General features: G+C 37.0%; 2 gene segments (V, D, J or C); both read right to left on the reverse strand.

Moving 5' to 3' along the window:
* Positions 1-17,414, reverse strand: part of LOC107506178 — a 492,806-nt gene that overhangs the window by 255,277 nt on the left and 220,115 nt on the right.
* LOC107503900 lies at positions 14,647-15,771 on the reverse strand. The segment is given in 2 exon segments: positions 14,647-15,165; positions 15,611-15,771. Coding segments are annotated over 2 exon segments (336 nt in total).

Below are 17,414 nucleotides of genomic sequence, written 5' to 3' on the forward strand. Positions count from 1 at the left end.
TTCATATCTTGGCTATTGTAAAGAATGCTGCAGTGAACATATGGATTCACATGTCCCTTCTAAGTAGTGTTTTGGGTTACTTCGAATAAATAACCAGAAGTGAGATTACTGGGACCCACTTTGTCTCTTGTTATAGCCTTTGTTTTAAAGTCTATTTTGTCTGATGTAAGTATTGCTACCCTAGCTTTTTTTAAATTTGTTTCCCTTTTCATGAAACATCTTTTTCTATTCCTTTAGTTTTAGTCTCTGTGTGTCTTTTGATCTGAAATGAGTGTCTTGTAGATAGCATATAGTAGGGGTCTTGTTTTCTTATCCATTCAGTGGTTTTCCTTTCTTGTTTTATCAAACTGAGCAGTCAGTATCCCATTTCTGGCCAATTCACCACCTTTATATAAGGTTATCAAGAAGACAGGGCCTTCCCCAGCATCCTGCTTGTACCATATCAAGGTGTTGAAAATGCTTGAGAAACCACAGCTCATGGAGATATTCTCTCCTTCCTGCATGGACATAGACTGAAGACTTTGATTCAGCCTTTTGGCCACTCACTCCTCTTTAGAAAGACAAAAGAAAGTATTCAAGATTATTTTTTGATCACCTTTCTTAGAGCCTTGATGAACTCTATTTCCTAACTCCCCAGCCCTGCCTCTGTGCTTTATCGTTTTCTCCCTCCCTCTCTAGCTTTTCTTTTTGTTTCCCTCTTTTCATCATCATACTGCATAAAACCTTACCTCCTGTACTCACAGAATATCCACCCCTGTCGGGTTTTCTGTGCAAGAATCAGAAAGTCCAAAGACTCACATGCCAGCTGTATTCATAGGATTATTAACACACCTTCAAGGAATATCCCAATCACCAGTCCCTTAACAAAGAATTATTTCCTAAATGGGATTTTGTTTCAAGAAACTCCCCTGGGCTTAGAGTAATACTATAAATAGAGAACCATGGTGTTAAGATATCTATTCTGTGTATGGGTCAATCTGATCTCTAACTGGAGGTTTAAGGCTTTTGAGTTAACCTTGTGTGCGAACTGTGAATGGAGACCCTGCCCCCATATGGCTAGTCACTAGATTGCTGTCCTTCGTTGCCAGTGAGAGGTTTTTTTTTTTTTAAAAAAACAATCCTACTTCTCCCTATCACTGGATGAACACTTATTGAATACCCACTATCTGCTAGGAAAATATAGAGATATGAATGAGATAGACAGGAATTCTGCCCCAGGTACCTTATAATATCTCTGCGGAAAAGCAGTGAAGACTCAACCTTTGGTGAATTGAAGACTTTTTTTTTTTTCTCTATTTCTTTCTGAAAACCCACTGAAATAAGACCAAAAAATTCTTTATTTTATTTTATTTTATTTTTAATGTTATAAACCCCAAAGGACATATAAAACAGGTTATGGATGACAGCAGATGAGATATTTTGGGAACTGAGGGTGAATGGACAAGTGGAAACTGTCCATTCTTCAGCTGACTGAAGAAAGTTGAATTCTAAAGGTCCACAGAGGCAAATGCCAACACGAATCCAGGTACTCTGAAAGTCTCAAGGATTACAGCACCTGATACCTCAGAAGATCAGAGTGAAAGGTGGAGGAAATGGGACTTTAAACAGAATGTGTCTAGAATAAAGTATAACTGTCTAAAGTGCAGTTATAGTCTCAGGTCTCCCATCCTGCTCTAGAAAATTCAGGTGTTCACTTCTTCCTATCTGTTGTCATGGGGTTGGGAGGAAGGCTATTTTTCTGAAAATATTGAATAGAGAGGCATAAAATGCTGGCTGGAAAATTACTATTTGGCTATTGCCCATGGGAATATAACATCTAACAATAAGCTTTCTGCTTCTGTACCCTGCTGCCTGCACAACCGACCTGTGGGTTGACAGTTAGTAAAAAGAAGAAAAATAAGCTTGTGTGTTCTAACAGGATGAAAAATAGGGGTTTAGGGCTTAAAAATCTTGTACCTCTACATTTTGGGGCTGCTTAATTTGGGGTCTGCGCACCCCTGGCAGACCCAACTAGCTGAATAAACTCACTAATTTCTGGTGGTCCATGTGTCTATTGGGGGGTGGCAGCTAAACAAGAGTCTGGGTTATCGGGCTCAGTTGAGAGTGAGGCAAATACTTAAATAGAGGGACTGGAGCCATTTTCCTTTGCTCGAATCCCAGCTTTATATCCCATTAAGTATGAATGAGCCTCCAGGATCACTATACATTTGAAAAAAAAAACACCCTAATATGAAAGGCAGTGACAAAAACAAAAAGAGAAAAGAACTGGCAGAGACAATGATGGAAGAAGAAGATTAGTATTAGTTATAAACCCGGGGTGGGGGGTGGCTGTAAACATTCCTTTCCTTAAAGAAGCAAAAAAACCTTTGAATCATAGAAAAACCTCATGTTAACAAAATGGAATTCTTGAAGGTAAGTTTTGTTTTTAAGAACAAAATTTATCTGACAACTTGGTTTCAAATGCTTAGAATCCAGGCTGAGCGCCTGGGGAAGGCCTTGTGGCTTCAGTCTTGATTTAGGTAAATGAATTTCCACCACGTACAGTGGACCTATTTTATGTCCCGCTGTGCTCATCACACTCAGGAGAGCAGGGAAATCTGTTTCTGTGTTCCTGAGCATGCTTTTCTCCTTCTAAGACCAACATTTTAGGTCTAGGTTTGCCTGAGATTCATTTCTGTGTCTATTTACCCTGCTTTTTCTCTATTTCTACTGTGTAGTGAGGATGTTTCTTAATATGAATCCCTGTCCCCTCTCAGGTAAAAGTACTGATAAGCTTTCATTTATTTTTCTTTCTTTTTAAATGACCATGCAATATTTCATCAGAGAATTGCACTTTTTAAAAGAACAAACTAACAGAATAAGCAAAAAACCCAAACATCTTCATTTAGATGAAAACAAATTTGAATTAATCTGTTACTTCCTTAATGAAATGTGGGAGGCACAGAGATGACAAGGTGAGAGGTTTATCCCTAGATATATTATCTTCTTGTTATCATCATGGTTGTTGCAAGAGAAGATAATAAATCTAGGGATAAACCTCTCACCCTGTCATCTCTGTGCCTCCACGAGGCCTTGTTCCAGTTCTCCACGAGACCCACTTTCTCAGCCTTGAAAGCATCCTTCTGTCTTTGAGAATTCTGGCAATACATTTCTATCCCCTAACGGAGGATAGGCCAGGTGGCAGTGTATGAAGAATGACATTAAACTCTGGAGTAAACATGGCATACATTATGGATCATCAATTTAAAGAATTTTTTGTTTATTGAAATAAATGAGGCTATAGTACAGAATAAAATATTACATATGAACTTTAAAGATAGAACATGAGAATTCAAAGAAATTTCAAATATATAGGAAAGCATGTCTCCCAGGCCTCCAAGAATACAGCCCTGCTCTCCTAGGTTACTGGCAGTAATTTGTAGGGAAATTTTTAAAAACATTGAGATAGTTTATGGCCATGCTACCCTGAACAAGTCCAATGTCTGATCTTGGAAGCTAAGCAGTGTTGGGCCTGGTTAGTACTTGGATAGGAGACCACCTAGGAAGACCAGGTGCTGTAGGCGTGAAAAAAGAAAAGGGAGGGATCGTAAGGTGACAAGGTCCTTGCAATCTGTGAGGTCGACCATGGGTTGCCTCACCTAAAAAATGAAAAATAATAAAAAATAAAAAAAAAATTGGGGTAACTAAGAAGACTCATTTGTCTTAAATCTGCAAACTGCAACAATCTAGGAGATAACAGTTGTTGCATATTCTGATTTAATTGCTCAGACGATTTCTAATTGGCATTGCTATGCCAGAGAATCAGAGGTAGCAAATGGCTCTACTGAGCTCATTCAGAAAAGAAACACTGCAATAACAAGATGGATTATTTTTATTTAAAGTCATAAAAAAAGATACCAATTGAAAATCCTGAGAAAACAAAATGAAGGTAATACAGAGTGGACACCACTTTTAAGTGCAGAAAACTGGCACAGTTCGGCACAGCTTCAGGGCTGCATAAATTGCCTCAGAGGAAGGATTTGGGAATCAAAAATGGCCTAGCTCAGTACCTGGTAGGGTCAGGAGCAGAATGACCCAGTTTCCATCATTTTCTGATACATGTTTTGCAGAAGCGAATGTAAATAAAGCATGACATGCCTCCAGGCTCCAGGTCAGTGGGCAGTGATTATGAGGAAATTTGTTCAGTGGCACCTACTGACAAGAATTAGGCAGAGATGAGGACTTGACAAATGTCTCTAAAGTGTCCTGTGGACTTCATTGTGCTTACCCACAAATCAAGTTCTCAAAAGCATTCCTTGATGGGAACTTTTTCTGACTTCAGTTTTCTCATCCATTAACTGAAGGTAATAATATTTGCCATTCTGTTGCCTTTTACTATATTAAATCTAAATGGATATGAGTCTTTAAATGTTGTGTGTTATATATGTTTATTGCAATGATTGTTATGTAGATGACATCTATCTTCAATAACAGATGCTGCAAATTATTGTGTGGTGTCAAGCAATAGAATCTTTATCTTTTTCCTTTCTGAATTATATTATCCTTCTGAGAAAATTTGAGTAAAACATATTTTTAAAAAATGCTTACATGTGGCGCTTGTACCCTTGCCCACAGAAACTGCCCTATATACTGGCAGACAGCATACATTATGGTTTAGAAGTGTGAGAAACAGCATTTTACCATGAAAAACCCTTCCTATTCACTGTCACAACTGTCATAACTAAAAATCACCATTTGAAGTGACTTCTTTTGAATCTCCCTTAACATTCCCTTTTCAAATATAAATAAGTCAGAGAGGGCTAACCTAGGATGTTGTCTCAAAACATAAATTAGGTTATAAACCATTCCATTTTAGAGATCGAGTTGGGAAATGGACATGAATCAATAAAGAGAGAAGATTTTGGAAAGAAATTCAGTGACTGGAAACATTAGCCTTCAGATGGGCAAAGGGAATATTTAAAGGTCATGAAGTACTATTAGAGGTTCGGTAATATGCAGGAGCAACACGCAGATGGGACGCTAAAAAAGGTGCAGGGATGGTGAATGACTAAAGACAAAGTCTTTACACTTCCCTATTCTACCACCTCTGGCTCGAAATTCAGATCTTTTATCAAGGACAATAAGACAAGTGAAAAATAAAGTCTGGAAGACGAGCTTTGCCACAAGGACTGAATATGATTTGTTGTTGTTGTTGTTTTTTAAACCATATTGGAGGCAAGGGGCCAACTGGGAGTGGCAACAAGGAACAGGTAAGGACATGTTGGAGAAGTGAAGGCAGGTCAAAGACTAGATTAAAACACTCTTGTCTCTCTCTCTTTCTCTCATCTATCTATCCATCCATTTGTCTCTTCTATGTTTATAAACAGGATAAATATTGCCCCTGACTCCTACCAGTGTGTAATATTTTTGTTCCCATATTCATGGTACAGTCTTAATATGCGACAAGGAACAATAGATGACCCAGACTTTCTTTCTATAAACAAGGTGAGCAAGTAGCAGAAGAAAAAGAGTTTCCTTGGAGTAACAGAGGCACAAGATTAATCAGTTATTGCAAAAAATCACTGAAATTCATGCCTTTCGTCTCCCAGTAGTTTGGGGTTCTACCCACTAGAACATGACAATTACACAGATAAATTGAAGAATAAAGTATAGTTTCCTCTACCCTTACCACTAACTGCTTTTCTAGCAATGAGACTATTACATCTTCCTTAGGCTTCTCATCTTGGAAGTGTCCCTGTGTCAGGAGAGGTCTGTAGCTCAGCTGCATATTCGGGAATAGCTTGTAGAGCCCTAGAGATCTCTGCGCAGGGACTGCACAGAGGTATATGCCTGAGTAGCTGGACTAGGAGACTGTGATATGCAGGACACTTTGTTGTTTTTTCTCATCCAAGTTGGCAGCCATTTTTTTATGTCTTTTTTTCTTCTCTATTTTTCTATAACATCATCCAGAAGTCAGACCTTCGCTATGCTTTTGCCTGTACCAGTGGAAGGCATATGCAGTCTTCGATGAGCTGAAGTTTATGGTGAAATCTTTTCCCTCTTGAATGATTTGGCTGTTCAGGGACCGTGGACTCTGCCCCAATTCTTGGCTGCTGACTTCTGTTCAAAAAGACAATGTAGAGAAAACACAGGAGCTCCCCGTAAGAACTTTATGCTCATAATAGGGATGGTTTTTCTCTCTTCTATCCTACTTCCTCCAGGCAGCAACATTATCACATCAACAGAATATTGTCAAATTTTTCAACATGTATTTGGCTCTCAAAAGGGCCTTCCCAGGACACAATAGGACTCAGGTCTTGTCCTCAGGAAGGTGTCATCATCTCCTGAATCTCCTATACTATCTACATACTCATGGGCTGTCTGCATCTCCAATATCCTTAAGAGTACCTTGGTTCCTCAGAAAAGCCAGTCAGGTTTTCTTGAATACACTTCCCTAGCTGAGGTTATTTTAGCTCAGTGGTATCTCATTGGTTCAGGAGACTTACCTGGTTTCCTGTTAATTCAGCACCTCACAAACCTAACTCAAATACTTTTTAAACACTGCCACCCTTTGACCAGACAGAAATGTTGAATGACTGATGACTTTTCTAGAATTCCTTTATATATGAGATACATCTGTTTATTGCACCAAAGTATGTTATTTATTATGAGATAAAGAAAATATTCTGTTACCCCTGCATGCTTGAAATAATTTTCCTTTTATAATTAAGAGGAAGTGAAAAATTCTACTCTCTGTTGTACGGAGAAATTGTTTCTCAACATTTAGCTCTGTCTGCTTTTATTTCATTTTTTTTTTTTTTTTACAGAACTGCTTTACTGAGGTATACTTGACATATAGTAAACTTCATATATTTAAAAGGTACAATTTATTTTTGACATGAGCATACAAATGTGAAATTATTATTGCAATCAAGGTAATGAGTATATGCACCATCTGCAAAGTTCCCTTGTGACCCTATTTCTTGTGCTCCTTTTTAATTCCTCCTGTATATCTTTCTGCCTCTTCCCTCCACCCCCTACTTAGCTCTAGAAGGTCTGCCTTCTCTTACAATAAATTATTTTGAATATTTTTTGGAGTTTTATGTGAGTAGAATCATAGAGTATGTGCTTTCTCTTGTATAGTTTCTTTCATCATATTTATCGTGAGATTCATCCATGTTGCTGCATTTATCAGTAATTCGTTTCTTTTCATTGCTGAGTAGTATTCCATTTTGTAGCTATACCGCAATTTATTCATTCATCTGTTGATGGTTGATGAACTTTTGAATAATTTCCAACTAGTATTTTCTAAGTTATTATAAACATTCATTCATAAGTGTTTGCATGAGCATACACTTTTATTTCTTTAGAGTTAATATCTAGGAGTGGAATTACTGGGTTTTATGATAGGTACATGTCTAACTTTTTAAGAAACAGTGAAGCTGTTTCCTGAGTGATTGTACCATTTGCATATACCATATGATCCAGCAATCCCACTCCCAATAGCAGTGTGGGAGAGTTCCAATCGCTCCAGAACCATGACAATACTTGGTATGGTCAGTCATTTTTATTTTAGCCTGTCTAGTATGTATGTATATTTTAGTATCTTGTGTTTTTAATTGTTATTTTCCTTATGATTAATGATGTCGAGCATTTTTTTCATGGGCTTATTTACCATACATAGGTTTTCCTTGAAGTCTTTGTTCAAATCTTTGGCCCATTTTTAAAAATTAAGTGTTTGTCTTATTATTAAGTAAGAGTTTCTTATATATTCTGGGTAAAGATTATTTGTTAGATAGATGTTTTGCAAAGATTTTCTGCTGGTCTGTGACTTTTGTTTTTATTTTCCTAACAGTGTGTCTTAAAGAACAAACATTAATGTTATAAAATCCATTGTATTGCTTTTTTTTTAAAAAAAAAGTTTATTGTGATATAATTAACATAGAAAGAGCCGTCCATATTTAATGTATAAAACTTGATGACTTTATAGAAAAGTATACACTTGTGAAACCATCACCACAATCAATGCCATAGGCATATTCATCGCCCCCAGATGTTTTTTCCTGCCCTCTTAATTTTTAAATATTTATTTATTTATTGTTGTGACAAGAACACTTAACACAAGATCTACTTTCTTAGTAATTTTTAAGTATAAAATACAATATTGTTAACTATCAAAGTATGCTGTACAGTAAGTAGATCACTAAGATTTGTTCATCTTTCAGAACTGAAACTTCATATCATTTGACCAATACTTCCCCATTTCCCCTTCCCTCTGGCCTCTAGTCATCCCCATTTTATCTTCTTCCTTTTTGAGTTTGGCTATTTCAGATTCCTCACATAAGAGGATCATGTAGTATTTGTTCTTCTGTGTCTGGCATATTTCACTTAGCATAATGTCCTTCAGGTTCATTCATGTTATCACAAATGGCAAGATTTCCCTTTTTTTAAAGGGTTGAATAATATTTTGCTGTATTAAACACCACATGTTTTTCATCCACTCATCTTTCAGTGGACATTTAGGTTGCTTTCATGTCTTGGCTATTGTGAATAATGCTGCAATGAGCCTGGAAATGCAGATATCTTCAAAATCTTGATTTCAATTCCTTTGAGTAGATATCCAGAAGTGGGATTACTAGATCATATGATAGTTCTATTTTTAATTTATATTGATTTTTAAAACCGTATGCCTTGTATCCTTTGTGTCATAATTAACAAATCCGCCAAATCCAAGGCATGCAAAATTTTCCCCAATGTTTTATTCTAGAAGGATATAGTATTAACTTTCATTTATGTCTATCGTTTACTCAGAATTAATTTTTTTATATAGTGTGAACTAAAGGGCGATGTTCATATTATTTAATATGGCTATCCAGCTGTTAAAGCATAGTTTATTGAAAAGATTATCCTATCCTCATTGAATTGTTATGGTACTTTTGTTAAAAATGAACTGATCGTAGATGTGTGGGTCTATTTCTGAAACTTTTATTCTGTTCCAATGTTATATTTGTCTATATTTACAAGAATACCATAGTTTCTCAATTACTATATCTTTATAAAAACAATATTAGTAGTTTTATTTCCTCAAACTCATTATTCCTTTTGCATATCATCTCTTTAGATTTTCATACGGACCTTAGAATTCTTTTGTGAATATCTACAAAAATTCCTGCTGGGGTTTTTATTGGGATTACATTGACTCTATAGATCAATTCAAAAAGAATTAACATCTTAATATGAGTCTTCCGATCCAAAAACACGATAACTTTCTATTTATTTAGATCTGAAATTTCAGAAACTTTTTGTATCTTTCAGTGTATGTCTTGCACACCTAAGTCAAATTTACCCCTAAATATCATATTTGATGCTATTATAAATTGTATATATATATTGTTGTGGCGCGTTCAAATCTGAGACCCATGGAGCCAATTAAGATTAACGTATGAGCCTTTATTAGCTGGCTGGCGACTGACTCTGTCTACCACACACGGTCAGAGAATCAGCCCGGAGCTTCCAGAGGAGGCAGTTTATAAAGCCTTGAACCACTCCGGTTAACATAAAGCAAGCAGATTACAGAAGCAGAAGTTGGCCATTAGCATATCTTTGAACAGATTACCACACCCTGGTTAACAGAATCAGAGTAAATCCTTAATGTGGGTTTACTGGAAAATTTTCCACCCTTAACAATATTAAATTTTAATTCTAATTATTTATTGTTAATGTTAAGGGTGGAAAATTTTCAAGTGAGCTAACTTCTGCTTCTGTAATCTGCTTGCTTGTTTGATGTTAACCAGGGTGTGGTTCTAGGTTTTATAAACTGCCTCTTTTGGGAGCTTGGGGCTGATCTCCTCTAACTCTACATGGTAGAGAGTCAGTCGCCGGCTGGCTAATAAAGGCTCACAATTCATCTCAATTGGCTCTGTGGGATTTGATCGAACCACAACAGTTAACATATAAAAACAGTACAATTTTGTATTCTGAGCCTGTATCTTGCAACTTTGCCAGACTCATTGATTACTTATAGAAGCTTTTTAAAATTGTAAATTTTATAGGATTTGCTACATAGACAATTATGTTGTATAAAAAGTTTCTTTTTCTTTTCAAATATGATTGCCTTTTTTGTTCTTTTTGCCTCATCGATTGCATAGTTTTTTTCTTGTTGTTCCTTTCTTCTACTTCAGGCATTTCTAGTGTCATATGGTTATTGAATATTCTGTTCCTCTTTTTTCTCTTCATTTTTCAGTTTTCGAGAATTCTGTTGCTATACCCTCCAGTTCAAAGATTTTTTCCTCAGCCATATCCAATCTACTAATAAACCATTCAAGTAATTCTTCATTCCTAAAATAGTGATGCTTTTTCTCTAGTATTCCTTTTTGGTTCTTTCTTAGGATTTTCATGTCTCTGCTAACACTGCCTGTCTGTTCTTGCATGCTTTCTGCTTTATCCATTAAATCCCTTAGCATATTAATCATAGTTGCTTTAAATTCCTGGTCTAACATCTCTGCCATGTCTGGTTCTGATGCTTGCTCTGTCTTTTAAAATTTGTTTTTTGCTTTTTGGTATGACTTGTAAATTTTTCTTGATAGCCAGACATGATGTACTGGGTAAAAGAAACTGCTGCTAATAGACCTTTATTAATAAATTGGTGAAGTGTAGGAGGCGAGGAAGTATTCTGTAGTCCTCTGATCAGGTCTCTACCTTAAGTAAGCCTATGGCTCTGGATTGTGGACTTCACAAGTGTTTTTGCTTTTTTTTTCTTTTTCTCCTCTTAGGTAGTTGAAGATGGCTATATAGGTGTGCCGGAGTTGGTTATTTCCCTTTCCAGAGGGTTAGGCTCTGATAATATCCCAGGAGTTTCCCCTAAGGGCAGGCCTTGTTAAGAACAGAGTGCTCTTGCTTATTTTAAAATGGTTCCCTTCCCCCTCACCCTGCTGAAAGCAGGAAGAGATTTTACTCTGAAATTTTCTTGGAGAAAGTAGTTGGGCTCCTGGAGGTATATTTCACAAAATTGTGGGGTCCCCATTTACTAGGTCTCCCTGGAGATTTTGAGCCTCTGGCAAGCTGTCAATTACAGTTTGGGTTTTCCTACTCTGGTATTGGTTCCTGTGGTGGTTTTTCCTTATGAATCTCTGCTCTTGTAAACACTGATACCATGTATATGCCTGTCTTTCCGATCTTGAGTGCATCGGTTTGCCCCGTGTCCTCTCATCTCTTTCTTATGGAGCCAAGAAGAGTTGGTAATTTTTCAGTTGTTCAGCTTTTTGCTCGTTGCTAAGGACAGAGTGATTGCTTCCAAGCTCCTTGCATGTGGAATCTTAAACTGGAAGTTCCTACAACATACATTCTAAATTATCACAATCTCTTTCAGATTAATGCTAACTTAATATCAGTGAAATACAAAAACTTTGTTCTAATGTAGCTCGATTTCTTCTCTCTTCCTTTGAGCTATTACTGTTATATAGATTATGTCTATATGTAATAATCCAACAATAGTGTGTTATTTTTGGTTTAAAAAAACCTTATGTCTTTTTTAATTAAGAAGAGAGAAAAAAAAACCACACTCATAAAGTGTTTTATATTAATCTAAATATTTACAATTTTCTGTGCTCTTCCTGTGGCTTTGAGTTACTATCTGGTATCATTTCCTTTTTCCAGAATAGTGCCATTCCTTCCCCTCTTTGTGCTCTTATTATTTTATATATTATACTTAATAGACTCTAATCCTGACAATAAAAATTGAAATGTATAGTTTTGTGGAATTTTTCTTTAAATCAATTAAGAGGATAAAATAAAAATACATTTATATTTCCTTTTATATTTACCTATGCAATTACTTTTAACTGTGCTCTATATTTCTTTATGAGCATTCAAATTGCCATCTCAAACTATTTCCTTTCGTCCTGAAGAACTTCCTTTAGTATGCTTTTTGAGGCTTATCTTCCAGCAACAAATTTTCTCAATCTGAGTTTAAATAGAAATAACTTTACTACCTTTCGAGAGGAGCTTTTTCCTAAGCAGGCTTTAGTTTAAGCAAAGGATTAATGGGAAGAAAAGTTGATGTGTCACTTAGAATGAAGGCTATCATAGACACTGAAGTGTGGATGAACACCAGGGTTGAGTGATAGGGAGGAAGTAGGGGTGTCCTATTTAGATCATACCCATATAAGAAGAATTAGAACAGTGCACAAGTTGGCTAGGGTGTCTGGAACAAAGCCCCACAAACAGTTTAGCTTAAAAAACAGAAATTAAGTGTCTTATAGTCCTGAAGGCTAGAAGTTCCAAATCAAGCTGTCAGATAGATTATCTCCTTTTGAGAGCTTGAGGGAAGGATTTGCTCCAGGCGTCTCTCTGAGGCTTGTAGATGCATCACTCTAATCTCTGCTTCCATGTTCACATGGTGTTTTTCCTGTGTGTGTATCTGTCTCTCTCCAAATATCCCCTTTTTATAAGGATCCAAGACATGCTGAATTGGAGTCCATTATAATGATCTAGTTTTAATTTGATTATCTTGTACAGACTCTATTTCCAAAAACAGGTCACATTCTGCAGTACTGGGAGTCAGGACTGCAACACATGCAACATATGAATTTATGTGTGTGGGGGGCAGTGACGCAATTAAATGTGTGATAAATAGTAAAGTTTGTTTTAAATCAATGAGTTTGTTACTCTTTGAATTTTAAATTTCTAAAGCTCTACAGGTAAAATGCAGAATGTGGGAGGCTATCATTTTGATCAAGATTCCTGTCTCACCTTGTTAAACATCTAAACCCTTGAAGAGCTCCCAAATCCCTCCCTCAGGCTGATTGCATAAATGTCTTTGATTAGCAGGAAATGTAGGAATTTAGATTTACCAACTTAGAATGGGAGTCTTCCTTAGAAGGCTTGTATATGACAATATAAAAATGAAAATATTTCTGATAACAGTTGAATAAACAAATTTAAAAGCTACAACATATTTGGATAAAGTATGTACAATATATGCAACAGGCAAAGTAATACTCATTTATTAAAAGAACTTTTAATAATAAACAAAGAAAAAGACACTCTATTAAAGTGACAACACAAGGGGCAAGTTGTACAAGTGCCCTAGTAATCAGGAAAATGCAAATGAAAGTACAATCGAGATATTTTTGAGTTATCTAAAATATAAAAAAGATTACTAATAGTGTTGACCAAAATGCAAGGAAACAGGTTTCCCATATCCTGTTGTTGGTGGTGTAGATTGTTTAGAGCCGTTTTGAAGGCAACTTTTCAATATATATAAGAATATAAAGTAGGCATATTTTTTGATCCAGCAATTTCACTTTTATAAATAATAAATATATATATAATATATATACGTGTGTGTGTGTGTGTGTGTGTGTGTGTGTGTGTGTATAAACCAACATACATATGATGCAGGACAGAGCAAATTTCCCTGAGGTGGTGGGGAGACACCAAGCTGTGCACTGAGAGAAGAAGAGGGTCCTTTGGTGAAGAGTGTAGAAAGGAAAGAATTTAACACACATACCAAAGTTAGAGTCAAAAGGAAAGTTTGTTAGAAAAGGGGAAACACGCCACAGAGTGTGATCTCTCAGGCAGAGTGAGAGGGACAGTGAGAGAGACAGTGAGAGATGGAGTAAAGGCACTGAGAGGGATCCTGAGTGTTCAGGGAATTCAGTTTATATGTCATTCTTTAGAAACTGTAAGTTATAGTTTGAAAGACTTTGTTAGTCCATTTCTTTTGATATGGACTTACAGTGAGGAAAAGGAAGGGTATGTATTGTGAAAAGGTAAGAATATATAGAGCGAAAGGCCTGCTGGCAGCTCCCAGCCTTTAGTCCATAGGTTCCCCATGGTTTCAGCCATAGGGAATGACTCTTGGTTCCTGTTTCCCCTTCACAGCTGCGAGGAACAGGCGAACGGTATGTTAACAAACCCAGCAGCAATCTTCCTTTGTTCTACAGGTGTCCTCCTGGCCTGGCTGCAGGGCTGATCAGTATATTTTAGTCCCTGAATGTAGCTTGATTAACATTTTAATTCTCTTGCCTCTTTCCTACATTATATATATATTCACATCTATCTATCTATCTATATAATGTATGTATGTATATAATGTATGTATATGGATTTATGATTCAGATTATGATAGCTAAGATAGGGAAAATATTAAATATTAATAGGTGAGCAAGTTAATAATATACAAGCATATTCAATATACAAGTTTACTCTAATACTCATGTAATATCTGGAGTCTTCTACATGAAAATAATTTTTGCTGTAGTTTAGAATACAACAAATATTTTATAATAATAGAAACATTACAATATGAGTTTTAAAAATTAAATCAACATCCAGATATCGGCCCTTTTTTACTCCTTCCCCCGAATCATCTGTATACTAAGTGTGTGTGCTACAAATAGACAACAAGAAAATTGCAAATTTTTCTAGACAAATAAGTCAGTTTCTAAAATTCATTTCAATTTTTGAGCGGTTGGAAGGACTAATATGATGCAATATCCAGAGCCTAGGCACTTCCCTGGGTCCGAAGGAAGCAAGCCTTGGGGACAACCAAATGATTGTTCTCACCTCTTTTAGTGAGACCTACATAAAAAGAAACATTTGATTAAAACAAACAACCATGGCGGATTCGCTTACTTCCCTTCACGGCAGTTTGTTGAAAGCTTTTTAGTTCCTTGAGTAATGTAAATGCTTCTTCATCTTTGATCACCTTACACTCTTCACTTCTTGATTTCCTCACCGTCTTCTCTTCTTTTCACTTTCTGTATCCTTTACTTTTCTTCTTCTTCTACTAGGTGTCTGCTTGTTTTTGTGCAGTGGCCTGTTTAGATGCTGTTGCTGTTCTCCTCCCACCCCAGGGAGATATTGTACAGGTGCAGCCACCTCCGTCTCACTGTGCCTCTCTTAAGATGCAGTAGTAGACAGCAGAGTCTCTCAGAGTGACCTGGGCCAGGACCAACGTACTGGACTTTCTGTCTGTGGCAATGATCAGAGACGTCATTCCACGGCTCACATTGCCTTTCAGACCGTGAATCATATGCTCTGGACCCTGGCCGGGAATCTGTCGATACCAGTGTATGGACTCAGCTCCACTGATTGTGGGGTGGTTACAGGGCAGAAGCACAGGTTCTTCTTCAGTACTCGCCACTGCATCTGGCTGTGTGGACTTAGCATCACCCATGATACCTGAGGGGTTGAAAAACAATATATTAGCTCTGGCACACCAAATCTGGGTGCATCTAAGTTCAGGTCGATAATCGTGGAACTCTCTTCTCTGGGTGTATGTGTATTTAAGCATTTTCAGGTGTATTTCACAGGACAACAGAAGAACTGTTACTGGTATTTATTACCCAACTATCCAGAGCCAAAAGGCCAAAGATAAATACTGTATCCCATGACCCTTGAGTTCAATGAACTCCAAATTCCTTATAGCCTGAGAGCTGTGGAGCTCAATGGATCTGTGAATATTGGATATGATAAACTTCTCACAATGGTGCTCAGATACTCTATAGAAACACATAGACACTCAAGAACATACAGATGCTATTTCTTTCTGCTTGTTTGATAAACTGCAGTGGAAGAAGTAGAAATAGCAGATACCGGCCCTTTGTTTTAGACCCAGATCACTTACCCAAAGTTAGGAGAATAGTAATTCCTGCCACTGATCTCATAGTTCAAGTGCAGCCTGGGGTTCTGGGCCTCAGAGCTCAGGATCTGTGCCTAATCCTCTATTTAGGGAGGTCCCAGCAACAACACAGCAGCCACTAGCACAGCCTCAACCAGGAAGCTGTCAGTGGGTGTTTCCCAGGCAAGCATCAGCTAAAGACAGAGCAGCCTTTAGGTTGGGTCTAAACTCACCCCCAGGATGAAACATCAATTTATAAAGAGGGTAAGGAAGTTTTGTCAATGTCTAGCCCTAATTCAGAGGGTTGACAATAAGGTCACTTTCAAGATTCAAACTTTGATAGTCTATGTCTAAGTGAGCCCTAATAAGTAAAATTATCCACAAGGAGATGAACCATCCCTCATTTGTGATACATGGCAAAACCCAACACTGAGCTGGTATAAAATATCCTTTATCCAAGAACTCTATGTTGTTGACCCAGAGGCTGTAAAGGGAGAAGAGAATTCTATCCATATTCCCAGCCAGGGCAAGAAAATCTCAGAAGCAGTAATATAAAATTTAACTTCCAAAGTTTGAAACTTTCTGCTAGTAACCCACCCCCCCACCAAAAAAAAAAAAAAGACAAAACAAAAAACACTAGTTAAAAACTTAATGACACTGTATAAGAAAATATTTGCAACATGTATGACTAAAATAGCTTTATAGTTGTATAAAACTTCTATGCTTAGTCTGATAGAAAAGGATAAAAGTAGAATCCAGTCTAAGAGCCAGGTGGCCTGGTCTTTGGGACTCTCACACAGGTTCTAGGAATGATATCCTAAGCATCTTCCTGATGGACATTGTTGGATGCCTCTGGTCTTGATACAGGAGCCAGTGACTTGAATGGTACTTATTCCTATTCAACTAGAGACCCTCTTCAACACATATTTTCTTATCTCCACACCTATGCTGAGGGGTCATATGCATTGAGGACACTAATGAGAAAAGACGAGAAGGACAATAGGGGAAGAGAAGATTTGGACAGGGAAATGAAATAAAGACATTCAAGAAGAGAAGTGGAAATGATCATAAAGAATTTTCCTGGTTATTCTCAAAAGTAGTTCTTATTAACAAAATGCAATAGAATAAAATAAAAATTATTCATTTTTCTATTATAAGAACTAAGCTTATTGCTTCATATAGCAATAAATAATTGATCTTTTACATTTAAATTGTTAATCACTTCTCTTTTCTCTTCCAGCGTGGGATCTGGTTCTTTGCTCTGCATTTGGGAAGGGGCTCACTCATGTCTTTGAAGCCCATACTCAGTGTGAGATTATGAAGTACAAGGTGACAAAGGGGATGAAAGTAAGTTCATTCACAACTCAGTGACAACGGGTCCCTCATCCTGGAAGGATCTTTGCTTTGTTGGTGTCACAGCCCCCTCTTGTGACTGCGCCTGGGAACTCCTCTACTGAGAACCAGGATGCTTCAGTCAGCAATCTTTCAAGGTTTTTGTTTCAGGCTTAAGAATAAATATCTCACATCTGCTACCTCCCTCCCATGGCAAGGCTCAGTGAAGGGCTTCCTACCACAATACTCTAAAGACTGAATTTTTTTCAGTCACTTGAAGATTTTCGAACTCTTACTGTGGTGGTTTTCACAAGAAATTGTTCTAAAATCCCCCTGATTCAAATTCCTTTTACTTTCTTTAGGATCTTGTTTTTCCTATGTTTGAAGGTAGTTCCTTAAGGCAGCATTATTCATTGTTTAGCACAGAATTTGGCAGAGACTAAGCACTTAATTATAACTGTTGGGTCAATGTGTTAAT

This window comes from Rousettus aegyptiacus, unplaced genomic scaffold (genome assembly GCF_014176215.1).
Source record: "Rousettus aegyptiacus isolate mRouAeg1 unplaced genomic scaffold, mRouAeg1.p scaffold_m13_p_3, whole genome shotgun sequence".
Lineage (NCBI taxonomy): Eukaryota > Metazoa > Chordata > Mammalia > Chiroptera > Pteropodidae > Rousettus > Rousettus aegyptiacus.